Source organism: Cricetulus griseus, chromosome 3, assembly GCF_003668045.3.
Source record: "Cricetulus griseus strain 17A/GY chromosome 3, alternate assembly CriGri-PICRH-1.0, whole genome shotgun sequence".
NCBI lineage: Eukaryota > Metazoa > Chordata > Mammalia > Rodentia > Cricetidae > Cricetulus > Cricetulus griseus.
The window spans coordinates 107,187,806-107,205,933 of NC_048596.1; the positions used below are offsets into that span (position 1 = coordinate 107,187,806).

At 36.6% G+C, this 18,128-nt stretch overlaps 1 protein-coding gene across 4 annotated transcripts in view; it reads right to left on the bottom strand.

Moving 5' to 3' along the window:
- LOC107977363 (disks large homolog 2) overlaps positions 1-18,128 on the bottom strand; it is a 1,172,797-nt gene that overhangs the window by 517,451 nt on the left and 637,218 nt on the right. For 3 of the 4 annotated variants that reach the window (XM_035442394.1, XM_035442396.1, XM_035442395.1), the window contains one exon: positions 7,878-8,047. In XM_035442394.1, coding sequence (XP_035298285.1) covers positions 7,878-8,047 — 170 coding nt within the window. Of the gene's footprint in view, positions 1-7,848; positions 8,048-18,128 lie in introns of those variants that run through there. The other variant, XM_035442397.1, reaches the window with a different exon arrangement.

Below are 18,128 nucleotides of genomic sequence, written 5' to 3' on the forward strand. Positions count from 1 at the left end.
AATTTAGTCTGCAGCATATATCAGACATTAACAGTAAACTTACAGGAGAAATCCAATGACTAATGTCAGCAAACAAGGTGAATTCATCACATGTCATCAGTTCTTCAACTTAAAAAAATGCTTTTTGAGGGTGGAAAGTGGCAATTTAGCCATATTTATTTCTGAGAACAATGTTTCCCCAGCTTAACACCTAGTTTAGCCTTTTCTTTTATAGTCTATGTATTTAATACCAATACAACTTTTCATTGTATATGCACTTAAGCAGATCCCCTTATTACTAAGGGAATAATTTTATTTCAAAGACATTAAGAGAAATAGCACTAAAGGGAAAATACAGTGCTTTGAAACCTCATGCCAAAGTTAAAATTACCATTTGTGCTTACTAAGAGTCAAACCATTGTTCATTATGTCCTTTCACAGAAAAAAACAGGTCCACCTACTACTTGGAACTCAGAGCTCAGAACACAGTCTTGAAAACGTAAATGGGGCCGTGAATTCAGAGAGACATTTGCACATGCATTAAAAAATGAATGTACCTTTTAATTTACCCCATGTCAAGAAATGGAAAGAGAGTATGGTATCCTTCCTTGCCATAAATGGTGGGTTCAAGCAACCAGACCAGCAGATAAGCTTTGTGCTTTGTTTCTTCTGGTGATGTGGTAAACTGACCAGAAACAACTAAATTATGGACCATTCCAAACTTTTCTAGCCTTAACACTCAAATTGGGTGATAGTCCAACTTGTTATGCAGTATTGCTAGACAATTGATAGCGATAGAGAAAGAAAATAATTGTAACTCGTCCAGTCTCTGTACAAGGATTAAGGAGAGTTGTTTTAATTTTCAATTAAAATCTTCATTCATAGTCCATGTACTATGTGTTGAAAACAGCAAGCTCTTGGCATTTATAATCAATTTGAAAAATGAACATTTTCAAAAACTTCCATGCTGGGATAGGTAATTTTAGCAATGTTGGTTTCAGAGAGAAAGAAAGTTAAGGGCAGAGAGAAGAGTCAGACCAGATTAGAAAACAACAAAGAAATTGTTCTGTAAAATGGGAAAGCTGGCAAAATGTATTTAGTTAGATGCCCAGTGAGTTCTGTATCTGTTACACATGCTATTTTTGTATGCCCTGTTGGTATTTAACTACACTGGATGACAAATCTGTCATGAAAAAACATTATGAAAATTTTTTGTTAAAGAAAATTCCTTTTAAATATGTAAGTTGGTTATGGACCCAATGCACTATCAGGCAACATGTGAGAGGCTTTAAACACTGTTTTCTTTCAGTCTGGGCTTAGATAAGCGTTGCATGAGTACTGGAGTGTCAGAATGAGGGCTCTCCCCTCTTAAAGGGCCCCTGCTCAGTCTTGCACCTCAGCTATTCTGTTTTCCTCTTGCCACACTTCAGGTATGGTCTTAAATTCTGTCCCATCTCTCTACTCCTGTTATTACCAGTTACTATCCAGTGTCTGGGCACAAACTTTCCTTGACTTTTATTTTCCTTCGAAGATTTTGCTAAACCCTTCCAAAACAGTCTAGGCCAGGGAAGAGATCATGAAACTACTATGCTAATTGCTTATCTCCCTAAATTTGAGCTGTTGGGACCTGTCTTTCTCATGGATTATGGGATGTTGGAAGGCCTGGCAACAAGAGGATCAACAGAGAAGGGAAGAATGGAGTTCTTTACAGAAAGATTGCTTCCTTTGGGAAAACCATCCATAGCTTTGTAGAGAAGGCAGCACGGAAGTGGCTCTTAGGGAGAGGATGCTGGAAGTGGTCAAAATGGAAAAGGAAGGCATTCCAAAGTTGGTAAAGGGATGAGAAAAGGCTCAGAGGCAGAAGGATCAGAAGACAGAAGAAAGGGAAAATAACACAGCAAGGAGTAAAACCAAGATCTGTGGCTAGAGGATAGGGAGACCACAGGAGGCATGGGATAGTGTTGTGAGAACTTTGGATTCTTACCTAGAGGCAATAAAGAATCATTGGACATTTCTGAGCAAGGATGAACCATTAATAAAGTTCTGGGTTTTCAAAAGTATCTAGGACACATGAATTGGCAAGGGAATCTATTGTAAGTAGGTAAGAGAATATTTCATAGAGACATGAACTTCATAATATTTTTAAAGAGAGGACTGGTTATGCCATAAATTGCTTTCATGTGTTATGGTGGATTATTTGATAAAAATAGCAAAGCAAAGGGAGCCAAAATCAAGTGACTTTGAGCTTTTGCCTTTGGATGACAAGAGCACGTGAAATACCATGGGAGTTATTTTAACAGCAAAGAAGTGAACTCACTAATGGTTTTCTTTACTGAACTGTTTTGCCAATTAAGGTAACAATGAACTATTACAAATATTACTAAGAATATTTAATTATTAGCTTGAAAAAAACCTATTAAGTTATCTTTCTTTTTTTCTGATGAGGAAAGTGAAGCTAAGAGGTCCAGGCACTTGTTCTGTAACCCATGGTAACTTAATACATGTGGCTTCTTTAATAATTTTATTCTGTACACAATAACTTTTCATTTAATGGGATGTTATGCGGTTACAAGTATTCCTTGTAAAAAGTCTACCAATGTTACTGAATTTTCAGTTTGCGCTCACACATAATCCAATAACTGCAGATACATCTGGTATTTGTAAAGAAATAAAAATAGATTATATTTGAAATAATTTACCAGAGTTGGGAACATGGCTTATACAGTAAGTACCTGTGGCTTAGTCAGGAAGACCTGAATTTGGGAACCTAGAACCCATGCACAAAGACAGGCATGGTATATGTGAAGCTGTATTTTCAGCATAGAAGTTTGGGGGTTACAAACAGGAGGATCCTTGAAGCTCATTTGCCAGTCAGCCTAGTCAAACTGGTGATCTCCATGTTTAGTGAGAGACCCTGTCTTAAAGCATAAGGTGGAGAGTAGATTAGGAAGACACTCTGTCAGCCTCTAGGCTCCATATGCACATACAGACATGCATTGAACACACACACACACACACACACACACACACACACACACACACCATGCACGCACATAAACATACTTATAAAAGTAATGTAGAAAAATACTGATATTTGCTAATAGATAGGTGAGCTTATGCTCTCCCTTTTTGTTAATACTTGCCTAAAATAAATCCATACTTAGACAGCAATAAAATTCCAACATTGACATATTCAATTTTCTGACTGAGCCTTAAGTGATTCTTTCACAAGAGTAATTAGTAAAAAATATTAGGATCCTCAAAAACTAAAAACAGACCTATCATGTGACCCAGCTCCAACACTCCTGGATATTTATTTAGTCAAAGCTTTCCAGCTCAACACATCACAGATGCTTGCATATACATCAGTGTTCACTGAAACACTTTTCAAAGAAATAAGTTAGGGACTCTACATATGTGTTTATCGAGAGATAAATGGATAAAGGAACTATATGAACAAAGTCATGTCAGTTTCAGACATGGGTGGAACTGGAAATGGCCATATTACTGAGTTAAGTCACAACGAATACCATATTTTCTTTTATTTTGAGTCCAAAGGCTTTATGCATATGTATAAAATCCATATACATATGATATGAAAGTAGAAACAAAACTGTCTATGAGAGCACAGGGGAAAATATAAGGGGTAAGGAAGGAGAGTGTAGTGGAGTATGGGGGTGTGCCCAAAGTATATGATGCACATGCATGGAAATGGTCTTATTTAACCCAGCATAACTAAACTGTGCCATATCACTTCTTATAAAGCTTAAAGTTTGTTTAGGTTGGGCCACAATGACTAATGATCTTGATGTGTGTTTAATGACAGACTTCATTGGTTTATTTATACTAAGAGTAGTTCTTGGAAAGGCCACTAGAAGGCTTTCATTATAAATCTTTCCTTGGAACACACCCTAGATATTCACATTTTCTTCAATTTTCGTTCTTGGCAAACTTGAATAGATCTGTTTAATCATTACTTTCTACATAAGATTGATGACTGCTGATACATAGGTACCCCAGATGCCTTCAATGACTAAATCTCTAACCTTTATAGAATAAGAAGGATTTACATGTTGAGTAAGGAATTTTTGTATTTCATTAGAAATGCACAACAGGCTTCCAAAATGTCCCCAAGTAAATTCCTAATCACATTTCCACAGAGGTTTCTCTATAGCCTTACTCATTTGACACACGACTTCCCATTTAGGAAACTGGGCCTAATCTGCAGAACACCCTACATAAAATTTACCAATAAGGGGGGACTGTGTGATTCATCTTAGCTAGAAGAGTCAAAACATTCCAGAGAAAGGGAAACATTTCATGTGCATGCAGTTTCCTATCTGGTCCTCTTTGATCACGTAGATGTTCGATGACATCACTATTCTAACCAATTTGCTATATTCAATTATGTGTATTTAGCATGTTCTCAACTCACAACTCAACTCAATTTTCATGAGATGATCTCCTCCAAGTCATGTTTAACTGAGCTCTGCTCTCATTCTTATCCTTTCAATTTGTTTTCTTTATAGCAGCCAGAATGAGTTCCAGAAGGACATGAATAAGTCTGGTGGTGGTAGTACATTCCTTTAATCCCAGCACTAAGGAGGAAGAGGCTGATAGATCTCTAAGTTCAAGGCCAGACTGGTCTACAGAGTGAGTTCCAGGGCAGGCAGAGCTACACAGAGAAACCCTGTCTAAGAAACAACAATAACAACAAGTGGATCTTATTATATCTAGCCCATGCTTAAAATTTGTACAATATTTCCCCCTGCATTTACATAATTCTAAACTTTTAAACTCTTAAATATTACTAAAACAGCAAATTATGATATGACTCTTACTTACCTTAGCATGCCACTCTTTGTCCTACTATGTGACTACTAGACAATATGAAAATCTTTCCTATCATTGGGCTGCCATGCTTTTATTTGTACCTGGAATGATCTCCTATATTGATGTCTGGTTATTTTAGTTTGTAATTCAAGAGTTAGTTTGGGTAACTTTTGTCTCCTTTGGCATATTGTTTATTCTGTTTTTCCCATTATCTTATTTTCATTCTTAGTTTTCTCAGTTTATATTATAGAAGCTTGCCTCACCTGACTATAATTTTCTAGAGAGCAAAAGGTACCTCTTCTCTTTATGAATCCCTGTCTAGCTGGAAATATCACAGGAAATATTTAGTAAGTATGTTTTGAATAATTGAAGGGCCATGTTATTGTATACAAGATAGCCATATGTTAAATACACTTAGTTGAATACAACTAACTGGCTAGGATATTGATGCTTAACATCAGACAACATCTGGTCGTCAAAGAGAACCAGATAGGATGATGGAATGTTTCTAGTTCTCTTGGGTATCTGACTCTTCTGGATAAGATAAATCACATAGCTACCCCAAATCCCCAGTAAATTAATGGCTCAAGCTCTATCCTAGAACCGATGTCATTTTGTCTTGAAAATATCATTAAATAGGTTGAATTTAGAGTCATCTTTTCTTTTAGAACTTTTGAGGAAAGAAACTCATTTATCTTTAACCTTCATATTAGATTAGAGTTTCCATGATACAAACTAATCACAGTGGGAACGTTTTTCAGGAATACTGTAATTCTAAAATTAGGACTTATAACATACTAAAGTGAAGAAGGCAGTATTTCTTCAGATTTAGCATAGAGCCTAATTACTTGTTACTCAAATTCTATATTTCCTGAGATTGAGGCACTGGGAGAGGCATCTGGAATCCAAACAATGCCTGGAACACTTTCCTTCTTTGTTAATCAATAGGCTTTGAATAGAAAAACAAGTCCCTATCAGACCTACACAAAAAGATCCCAGTACCAAAAGTATCACTGACTCAGCATACTCCCCAGCAGGCTCCATACAGCCAGCTTTCTGGACAGAAAGTTGTCCCAAGGATTCTTTGACCCAGGAGACCATCTCTGTATATTACATATGTTCATTAGGTTACTGCCCACCTACCAGGTTAATTAGCCTTCACTGCTTATTTCCCTCCTCCATGTCACAAGGCATTCTTGCCCCATGACAGGCTCAAAGAAGAAAGTGGTTCAGTAGGAAGTAAAGGAGCTGGAGGGCACCTAATGTCAGAATAATGATTCAACAGATGTGTTCCTGGTAACATTAAGTAGTGCAGGTCATCAGCTCCCTGCAACCTTTAAGGGTTTTGCTGAGCAGCTGGAGGTCATCCTGTGACTCAGAGCAGGAAGCCAGTAAAAGAATAGCAATATTTTCCTGAGGGTTTAAATTAGCCTTTGCTTAGAGACATGATGAATAATTGCTATTAGATGGCTTGTATAAATAGACACATATTATTTATAGATACAATATATATTTTAACAGAAAAAACTATGTTCCATTCATTTGACTATAAAAGACAAACTTCCAGTGTGATTTAATAAATGGATAGGGTAGACTTTTATTCATACTTGAATCCTAATTCACCTGCACTTAAGCCACGAGGAATCACTAAGCTATTTTCATTACATCACTAAAAACCTGCTACCATATTTAGTAAAACAAAAGAAAATACTTCAAATACATGCATGCACAGCTAGTATTTCCTGAGTTTGTACCAAGATTTATGCCATATATGTGAACTGTTTCAGTGAATCATCACCAAGAACAAGCCTTGCTTTTACTTGTGTTCTGCAGCTAAGAAAATGAAGGCCAAGGTAGTGAAACATTTCTATCCAAAGTCTAACAACCAGTGAAGGGCAGAGCTAGGGTTAAAATTACATGCTCTGATCTCTAGTCTATGCTGCTCTCTATGTACAAGCTCTTTAAAAATGTTTCATTTCTCTTTGTACATAGATTTAATGAAGGTAAATGGCTGAACAAGGCTTTTAATGAGCCTGGTTCTTGTGTCCAAGATGGCAAATACCACTTAATTCTGTTCTCTAGAGAAGGTGACTTATATTTTAATTTTAATATAAATGCTTATATTTTAATCACATATTTGGCATTATACAGTAAATAGGTTATGAAGAAAAAGGAAATACTTTATGAAGAGTCTAATGATTATCCAGTCATAATATAAAATATTTAATTATGTTAAGCTAATTATTAAAATTTTCTAAAGCATCTGAAATACTATTTGAGTAGTGTTAATGTCAGTGTTATAAATGAAATTCATATAATGATTCAATTTCACTGTTTACCCAGCTCCTTGGAGCAAGCACAAGAGCACCTAGACATCTGTGAACATTAAAAAACAAGCTTAACTTATTTTGTCTGTATTGGCTACAACACATAATACAAAATCAAAAGGAATCACATTGTGAAATACAATTTAGTATCAGTAAAGATTGTTATGTTTTAAGATTTAAGTTTTTATGTGTATGTTTTATGTGAGTGAATGGCATATGTGTGTGGGTTTTCATGGAAGCCAGATGAAGGTGTGACCCCTTGTAGCTGGAGATACATATGGTTGTGAGCCATCTGACATGGGTGCTGGGAACTGAACTCATTTCCTCTATAAGAACAGCAAGCTCCCCTAACTATTTGGCTATCCCTAGTAAAGATTACTTTTGTTATCTTTTGTTATTTATATTAGTATCTTGTTATATGAAAGAATTTACATACCATCTGAAATGTTAGAATGTATTAAACATACTGGCCAAGTTATAATGAGCATATCAGCTAAAAATCATAGAAAATATTAAATGGTGGTTTCCTCCAAATATACACTCTGCTTGTGTGAGTTTGTACATAGAGTTCTGTTTTTTCAAACCATCTGTAAAAACCATTATCATGGAGTGTGAAGTCTACTTCTAGGCAATGAAAGTCAGAGAATTAACAGTCATTGTAGGTAGGTTATATAGTAAACTTTAGACATATATTTTTGACATTTGTGCCTCAGTATGAGTCTTTTATAGTTTTATTACCTTTCGGCCCTTTGAAAAGCTTGATTTCCACGACAGTCTCCAAAATGGGTCGTCTTCTACGTACATACAGCCGCACAATAGAGCCTGCTTCTTTGAGGGCCTCCACTGCTTTACTGTGGGAAACCTCCGACACATCAACCTCGTTCACCCGCAAGATACAATCATTGACCCTGCAAAGGAGGAAGAGGCAAGGTTCAGCAGGATCTAGGGACCTGGAGTGAAGAATTCATCATCACTAACCTTGACCAGGGTCAAGAGTGTGAGAGATTTCAAAATGTTCAAATAAGGAAGTACAAGAAATCAAGTCAAGATCAAACTCCTTGACTGCCTAGGATTTCACACAATGATCACAAGGCTAGCCAGTTTCCATCTTAAACTCTACTATAGTAATGGGACTTGAATTGAGTGGCATATGGCATAGTTAGAAGGATATGCATTTTAAGATATCTGTCAATGACATCATTATTTTTACTGTCTTAAATGCTTAGAATGAAAGTTATGTTTAAAGGCTTCTCAGAAGTTATTATGGCAGACTATATAGACACAACAGATGTAATTTTACATTTAACTTTGCAAAATTCTTAACTCACTAGATATAAAAGTGTTATGCAATAATTGCAGAAACTCTCAAAAATATAACTATGTAGGAAGAAGAAAAAACATATAAAACAGTCACCTCAATGTGTTTAGCTTGATGAATTATCTTTAAATATCTTTTCCCTGGAATTGATCTCACAATATTATAAATATTGGAGCTTAGACTTAATGAAGCTTGACGAGATCCTCAGATAATCCTGTCTAAGACATTTACTTTAAAAATTAAGAATTATGTAATGCTTTAATTGCTTCTATATTCACACAGGAAGGCATAATTTGATTTCCTTTCCTGTTACTTTATTTTTATGATAATGATCAATGATAACATGATTAATGGCTAAGAGAATGGGTTTCTGGCTAGAAAGATTTCTTCACTGTACCCATCCATTTTAATAATTTCTATCTCAGGTTACTTTGTTGCTCCAAGTCAAAAGTGAGCAACTGTTCTTACTTCATCCCTTCTTCCCTCGTCACTATACATTCAGATAAATTTACAGAGCAAATCCAGTGGCTATCAAAGTTTGTTTATCTTCCCTACTAGCTCTTGGCTGAAGTCAGCACCACCTCTTCTCTAGATAAATTCCACAACCTCCTACCTAACATTCTTGGGTCCTCTTTGTTAACTTTGAAGTGATCACCAAATAGTGAATTTTTTGGTACCTTATCCAACTGCCATTCCCTACTTCTCCGTTCCAATGTCTGGTTTTGTTCAAGAGATATATTATTTAGCAAATATTTGTTGAATATGAAAAAAGTAACAATTCAAATTCAATTGTTGGGTTTCCATCTTCTAAGTTTATATTTATAGGCAATTTTCTCACTCTTTGTGGTGATATCTTGTTTATACTCTAACAAATAAAGCTGAATATCAAAGGGCAGAGCTAGCCACTAGGTGAACCATAGAGGTCAGAAGTCTCTTCAGATAGACAGGAAGTGAGATGGCTGGTGGAGAGAGGAATTGAGGCAGGAGGATAAAGGAACAAGGTTTCTTTTCAGTCTGAGGATTTCATAGAGGTTAGAGCTCTAGTGGCTGGCCGGCTCCTATGCTTCTCTGATCTTTCAGCTTTCATCCTTAATATCTGACTCCAGGCTTTTATTATTAAGACCTATTAGAACTCATGTTACAAATCTCTCTAAACCTCCACATTCTTTTCTTTAATAATAGTATAATCTACTATGAATGTTTTAGGGAAAAATAAAGTAGACAATATACATATAAGCCTTTCCATAGATCCTAGCATATAATAAACTCCTAATAAATGTATTGGCAGTGCATATGTATTGATGTATAATATTCCTAACGATGGATTTTTTTACTGCTTTGTGGAAGAAGACTGATGCCCATTGTAGAAATTAATATAATGTGTAACAATATAAGCAGTTAAGCCCTTATATTGGCAGATTGGGCAGACACCAGATTTTTTCCATAGTCTATGTATCTATCTATCCTTCATATCTATCTATCTATCTATCTATCTATCTATCTATCTATCTATCTAATGTATCTTTCCCATAATGATGATCATCTATCTTCTATCTACTTATGTACCAACCACCTTTATATTTGTATTTATTATTTTTGCAGCACTGGGTGGGTAAGCCTAGCACTTCATGCATACTTGGCAAGTACTCTAGTACTGAGATATACCTACCCTTCAAGTCTTCTTACTAATGTGTGTGTGTGTGTGTGTGTGTGTGTGTGTGTGTGTGTGTGTCTGTGTCTGTGTCTGTGTCTGTGTGTATATCTAATGTGCTGCAACACTTTATGTATATTATGTGTATCAATTCAAAGTACAAGTTTATCACGAACATATTATATAAAAGCATGGGGAGGATTTTAAGTGTATTTTTCCCATAATTCTTTTATGTCTGTTTAAGAAGGTATTATTGCAACCCTTGCCTTCATGAGAGCATGCAGCAGCCTTAAAATCCGGAAATGAAAATTTTCTCTAAGATATAGTGATGTTATTTCATCAGAACAGATGGAATGGCTTTAATAGGTTTACACATGCATTTCCTCCCTAACAAAACAAAGCAAAAAAAAATCCAGAAAACTACCAATTAAAATACTTTTGAGAATGTAGGCATGCATGAGGGATGCCAGCTACCCTGGAGCAGCTGGTCCTTTCAGAGTGGATAATTTTGCCATCTCATGTTAATGAAAAAGCATAGTTTACCATTACCTCATGTTCAGAATACCAAGCATATCTTGACCACTATTTTTCATAGATGGGAGCTGTAGAAAAAAATGTGACATCTATTCAACTCTACTAATTATTTCTTTTTGTGTACAGTGAAATCTTTAATTATCAGTTACAAGTATAATCAAAACAGCCTAACTCACGTGGTTGTTCCTGAATACACAGGTGAAGTAGGCAGCTTTAAAATAGTGCATAGAGCACAAGATTAACAAAGAGAGGGTCTGCATAGTAAGACACCCATCTCTTTGGATTTCATAGTCACATAAGAAAAGAGGAAGCATAGCCATGGTTGGGGAGAGGAGTCAGCAGACAGTTAACAGGTGTAGATAAATGTAACCCTGGAGGTATGAATGTTATTGATATAGGTAATACATGCTCAGGGTGATTTGCTTAAAGTGAATATGGTAGAAATGTAAAATTTTCATTAGGGCATCAACTGTGTGCTCTATTAGTCTGGTCCCTTCTCTCATTTTTTTCACTTCAGTTCATGAAATATTGATCTTCATTTTATAAATAGAGGGGGACCAATGGTAAGGTCACTCACTCTTGGTAAGGACAGGGACATGATTTTCAACTGTTTTTACCCTTCTCTATGCTAATATAAAGAATTTAGAATTGTTCGCTTTACCTTGAAATAAAAAAAAAAAAGATGATGACTCTATGTTGAAATTCTTAAAAGCAGAGAATGTCAAGCTAGAGAACTAGGGCACTCAACTCCCCTTCCTCCCAGTTGCTTGAAATAGAATCTGGCCAGAGGCCACAACTATTTAAAATGAATTTGTTTACTCTAACTGCAGATAACCTTTGTGAGTAAAGTCACCCTTCATTTTAAGGCACCTCAATGTATCATTAACTTCAAGCTCAAGAAATGCATCATCCCAGAAGAAAGTCCATCCTCTATGATAACTCTGAGCCATTGTCTAAGAAATCCATTTGCATACAGACTTCCTCTTTACTGTACTGCTGTAACTGACACTTTCACTCAGTGTTTGTTGTTTCAGATACAAGTCTCTAGTTTTGTCTGCAGCAATTTCATCTTTTGGAATAGAATTGGCCACCCAGTTTAAAAAAAAATGATTTCAATAGTTCCCTGGAATTTTCTTTTGCATTCTGATGTATTTCCTTCAATTAAATATATTAAGAACCAAAGTCCATTTAATCACTAACATCTGTCAACAGAAACACATATAACTTTTTTATTTATCAAGGAAATAACCTCTCACATGATGAGGTATCATTCACAACTAATGTGGAAGATATTACTGGTATTTTTCCTACATGTGTGTCTGTGTGAGTATGCCAGATCCCCTGGAACTGGTGTTACAGGCTTTTGTTTGTTTTGGATTTTTTGAGACAGGGTAGCTTTGTGGATCAGGCTGGCCTCACAGAGATCTGCCTGGAAGGCATGCACCATTACTGCCCAGGGTTACAAACAGTTTTTAGTGGCCATATTTGTACTGGGTTCTCTGTAAGAGTAGATAATGCACTTAACTGCTAAGCCATCTCTCCAGGCCCAAGAATGTATTTTAAAATAACATGTAAAATAAACTTTCCCTCCATCGGTATCAACATATGATTTATTGTTAAAATAAAATGTTTTATGATTTTACATACATTAAGGATCTTCATTTATTTAATATGCTTCCCAAATCATAATACACATTAAAAGTTGCAAATATTGCTCTTTACTATGTAAAAACTGGGCTGAAGAGATGGCTCAGCCATTAAAGGCTAGGCTCACAACCAAAAATTACTATGTAAAGGATGATGTGGTAACTTTGGGGAGCCCTGGGGAGTGGAAGGGGGATGGGGTGGGGGTAGGTGGGTGGTTGAGGGAGAGGGGAGGGAGAGGGAGAGGGAAAATGGATTGACATGTGAAGCAAGCTTGTTCCTAATTTGAACTAATAAAATAAATAAATAAATAAAAATTACTATGTAAAAAATGCTAGAAGAAAAGAAAATGACAAAGTTGTAATTCAATTTCTTCTTAAGTAAGGAGATTATTAATGTTTTAAAACATCTTTTATGTTCCTACCACATCTATAATGGGCATATAGTGTTTCAGATAAGCTAAGAACAAAGTATGTGTTCTTTTTCCATATTTATATCTGAGGACTCCTCTCAAAACTAAAATTTAGGAGCTGTTTCTTTAAAGAATTCATTCAACAACTCAAAGCTGAAATTTCTACATCAGAAAATGGGAAGTCTTCAGTATGGATGAAGTAAGAAAATGCAAGGGAGATAATTAACATAGTGCCAAATAAAAGGTAAACATCAAGAAATATTAGTTACTATTGTTATGAAAAAGAATGAGAAACATTTATATAAGAGAACATATTAAGAAAACATAATAGAGAAAAATAACATAGAGAAAAGAGGAAAATTTAGATGTGGAAAAATGTTGGGAGCCAAATCTCAGGGCTTGGCATGAGATCCTAGGCCATGCTTGGCAGGCCACATAGTCAACCTTTACATAGCAGCTCCTTAGAACCTCAGCTCAAGAAAAGAAACAACTTACCCTAGTTCTCCACCCACAGGTTCAGTCACCTAGGTAACCCTTCCTGGACCTCTTACTCATAAACTCTTTATCCTGCCAAACATCCTCTTTGTGGCTTCCTACTATCCTTCCTACACTAACATCTGCCTCACAAACAACCCGTTCTACCCTTCCCCATATCCTGCTCTGCCGACTATATAAGCTAGCCTGAGAAAAAAGTAGTTTGCTACTTGATCAGAATCCTGTCTTGTGGTCGTTCTTTCTGTGTCTCTTGTCCCCATTCCCTATCCCTGATTCTCTTGCTCCAGGTTGATTTCCTGCAGGTTGGGACAGAAAAACCAGTGCTTTATTTAAGAAATGGAGGAAAGAATGAGTTGAATGCCATTTTTTTTCATTTACTTCAGTATTACAGTATCTTCTGAGAAGCTGTCTCTAGCCCACTTGGTTTGTTCAGTGTCTTTCAAGTAGCCACTACAGAATACAAATAGACTTGCCAGACTTAACAAATAAAAACAAAAGGAACTCACTTAAACCTGAATTTCACATAAATAAAACTTGTTATTCAGATAAAAAATAATTTCCCAAGTATTAGATTGTTCTATACCATGTTGGTGCCTACACTAAAATTATTCATCTTTGTTTGAACTCAAAATTTAACTGAGTTACTGGGTTTATAAATATACGTTGTACTAATATATGGTCTTTGGTTGATTAAAAGTGTAATGACTATCACATAGTTGGAAATATCCTATACACTAAGTTTGTATTATTTAACCAAAATAGGAATGTTATATATAGTTGTTTCATTTAATAATTGTGACTGAATCTTAAAGAGGTAATAGTAAGCTATATTTATGCAGTTTCAAATTTCATGTAATACAGAACCCACACCTTTCTGGTTTGTTAAAAAATAATTACACAGGCAGTGTGTGGTGTCACATACCTTTAATCACAACATTCAGAAGGCAGAGGCAGGTGGATTTCTATGAGTTTGTGGACAGCCTGCTCTACACAGCAAGTCCCAGACCAGCTAAGTCTACATTGTGATACCGTTTCTCAATAAATAAATAAATAAATAATTGAGACAGGGTTTCTCTTTGCTTCAACTGTCCTGGAGCTCTGTTGACCAGGTAGGCCTCGAACTCAGAGATCCCCCTGCCTCTGCCTCCTAAGTGCTGGAATTAAAGGTGTGTGCCTCTATGCCTGGCTCAAAAGATTTCATGGCTTATTTAAGAACTAATCCCAGGTGACCATCAGTGGAATCAAAGATCATATAGAAAAAATATCAACAGCAAGCAAAATGACAAACAAAATGTAGCTCATTGTTTCCCAAATGCTAGTCAGAGTCACTTGCAGAGTTTATCAGGCCACATGTTGTTGAGACATAAGGTCTTTATTTGGGTGGACAAAAGAATCTAGGAGGTGGAACCTAGAATCTTTCATATATATAAGCATGCACTATAACAGTGAGTCATACTCCCTGCCTCCTACAATTTCTTATTAAGCCGGTCTAGAAGAAGTTCTTGATGACCCTGTCTGATGGGGGGATGTCCTTCTGTATGCTGTGAATGTATGTTTTTCTTATTGGTTTAATAAAATGCTGATTGGTCAGTAGTCAGGCAGGAAGTATAGGCAGGTTTAGCAGACTAGGAGAATGCTGGGATGAGAAAGGCAGTGAGTGAGTTATGAGAGAGAGACACCATATAGCTGCTGAGGGAGTAGGAGGGCCAGGCATCACTGGTAAGCAAAGACAATATGGAGATACACAGATTAATAGAAATGGGTTAATAATTAAGAGAGAGCCAATAAAAACCCTTCACCACTGGCCAAACAGTTTATAATTAATATAAGCTTCTGTGTGTTTATTTGATACCAAATGGGTTGTGGGACCAGACAGAACAGAAACTCCGTTTACACCTGTTTGTTCTGCTGATATTCTAGGTTTTGAAGGAGCAATCTGATGGATCATGTCAACTCCAAAATGAATAGAAATTCTTGAGCTTATGAATACCAAACAATTATGCTGAAAGTCTTGAGTTATGATTATGCAATTGAGCAGCTTTGTTTGCAACTTTTCAGTCTTTGGAACAAATCTCAAAGGCAAGCTGAACTAGGAGACTACAGCAGCACACTGTGAGGAGCTATGCACACACAAACCATTTTCCAGCATGCACTTCATGTTCTAGACTCTTTTTGACTCCTTTCCTTCAGCGTTAGTCAGTTCAGTTGCTTTCTTCTCCATTTTAAAAATAGGACTCTGCTCTCTTCTCTAACTCTAGGTGAGAGTAACTGCATTTATTATGCATAGATGCCATCTTCTACAGTGAACACACTGTCTCCCTCTCCATTTGCCACTTCATTTCCCTTATATGAAATGCTTTCAGGAGTCTCTGCAGCTGTCATCTGGGAAACATCACAGCTTTCCACAACAGGGGAAGAAATTGCTATTTCAGCACCAGTGATTGGTCTTTTGGCTCTTTCCTGGAGAAGCAGAGCTGCCAGTAACAAATCTCAAGCCAGGCAGCTTAATGAGTATAACAAAGAAAATAGGCACCGAATGGGGATTTCAAAAAGAGAGAAACACAGGGCTGGACACTGCTGATTCTGCCTACTATAAAATTCTGTCCATGGACAGGAGGACAACATGTCAACTTTCATGAGATGGGTGCTGTCCCTTCCACCTGGATTCAGTTACAGCAGTTTCCTACCTGGCTTTTCTGATGCCAGGCTAATAAGCTGCCCTCTACTTCACCCAGAGACAAAGGAAGGTTACCCTTCCCAAATCAAACTTGTCAGTGTTTCTGCTCACCCTTCAATTTGTCAAAACTTACTTAATACATATAAAATAAAGACAGTAATTTGTTTTTTATTTATCTGACCAACAATTTTCATTTAAGAAGTAACATCATGTATGAAGTCTAAATTTGAGCTCATTCCTCTTATATTGTTCTCCAAACATGCCAGTATACTTTTTTAGTTTTTTCTCAATTTTGTATTTAAATTAGAAACAAGATTGTTTTACATGTCAATCCCAGTTCCCTCTCCCTCCCCTCCTCCCCTAACCACCGCCCCCCCTGCAACTAACACCCTACCTATCTCATACAGTTTCTGCTCCCCAGGGAGGGTGAGGCCTTCCATAGGGGGCCTTCAGAGTCTGTTACATCCTTTGGGATAGGGCCTAGGCCCTTCCCCATGTGTCTACATGCCACTATATTTTATTTCATATTTCTTTATCTCTTCCAGATTTCCAGTTAAATCTGGCCTCATTCAGGGCAAGTTTATACTCCATGGCCTAAAGAAATGTTTTTGAGATGACTGAAGTCCTCATTGCCCATAAAGCCTGGAGTGCAAACAAAAACATTGTGGGTTCTCATTCAAACCTGCAGGATGGGTGGGTACCCCGCTAACCCTACCATACCATAAAATAAGTAGACTTTAGGAAATGTGTCTTCAAATGTTAAATTTACTCTTTCATTTCCCTCTATTCAAATATTTTCCAACCCTAGACATGGATGTTGCCCCAGACACAAGGGACTCGTAATTACACAAGTTTTTTCATTCTAATTCACCTTTGCTTTATGATAGTGTTAAATATTTCACTGAGAAACTGAGATTCACAAGAAACAAAGTAGACCAAGAAGAACATTAGGTTTATAAATCATGCACAAATTCTAGTCCTGTCATTTCCACTATTCAGTTAGGCAGTTTTCTTCTGCGTCTTCACATTGAATTCACCGATTTTTAAAATTCTGTTCTACCTCTGGTGTTTTACTAATCAAAATTTAGGGTCATCCCAGCCTTGAATTTATTTATTTGGAGGTCAAGCGTATATCTCAAATTGAGCAAAATGCCAAAATCTTATTTCTTTCCATTGGAGAAATCTTTAGTTCACTTTTTATCTTCACAGAGGTAAATTATTATAACACCAAAAATACATGGCATGGGAGAGATGTTTGTCTCATTTTTTTCCTTTGCCCCATACATCTAATCTGTAATGCATACACATGGAACAGGGAGGAGAGAGAGAGAGAGAGAGAGAGAGAGAGAGAGAGAGAGAGAGAGAGAGAGAGAGATCCCATTCTTACTAATTCCCTTTAGTTCTTGCTTTTATTGTCAACTAACTAGATTCTAGAATATCTTATCACTACCATTTGTGACTCTGTCATTGTCTTCTTATAATCCCTTGTATTAGTTATGTTTGTCTTGCTGTGGTGAAACATTATAAAAAATTGGGGAGGAAAGGCTTCATTTGACTTATACTTCCATCTTGTAGTCTATCATTGGAAGAAGTCAGGACAGGAACTCAAACAGAACAGGAACCTAGAGACAGGAGCTAATATAATACAAAGGCTATGAGGAGTGTTGCTCACTGGCTTGCTTCCCAAGGCATGCTCAGCCTGCTTTCCGTATAGAACCCAGGACCACCAATGGATTTGGCACCCCCCCATCAGTCACTAAGAAAATACCCTACAAGCTTGTTTTCCACCTTCTCAGATGATACTAGTTTATGTCAAGTTGCCATAAACTAGCCAGCCCCTTTCTAATCTATTGTCAGAGTCTTGTTATTGATTGCTTCATTCTATATTAACTAGTCTTCAATTGTTTCTTACTGCCTTGGAAGACTTTCAAGCATTTAAAATTATTGTCAAGCTCTATTTGCAAATTAAATCTTGTTCAGAAGACATATAACATACATTTGTAATTATTTATAAGTCACAGGAAAGGGAGGGTTTTAATGATTTCTGCATCAGAGAAAAAGGAGGAACAAGAACATGGCTTGGAAGGTGTTATCTGTTTCTCTCAGGGGGTTCTGAGAGACAGAGTCAGCATAACACAAATACATGCGCAGAGCCCATTGCACACAGAGGAGAATGTGGGCAATGCCACTTTTCCCTCAAGCTTAGTGCCCCAGCTGAAAAGGTTCTTTTACTAATCCACAGAAAAGCTTCCTATGGA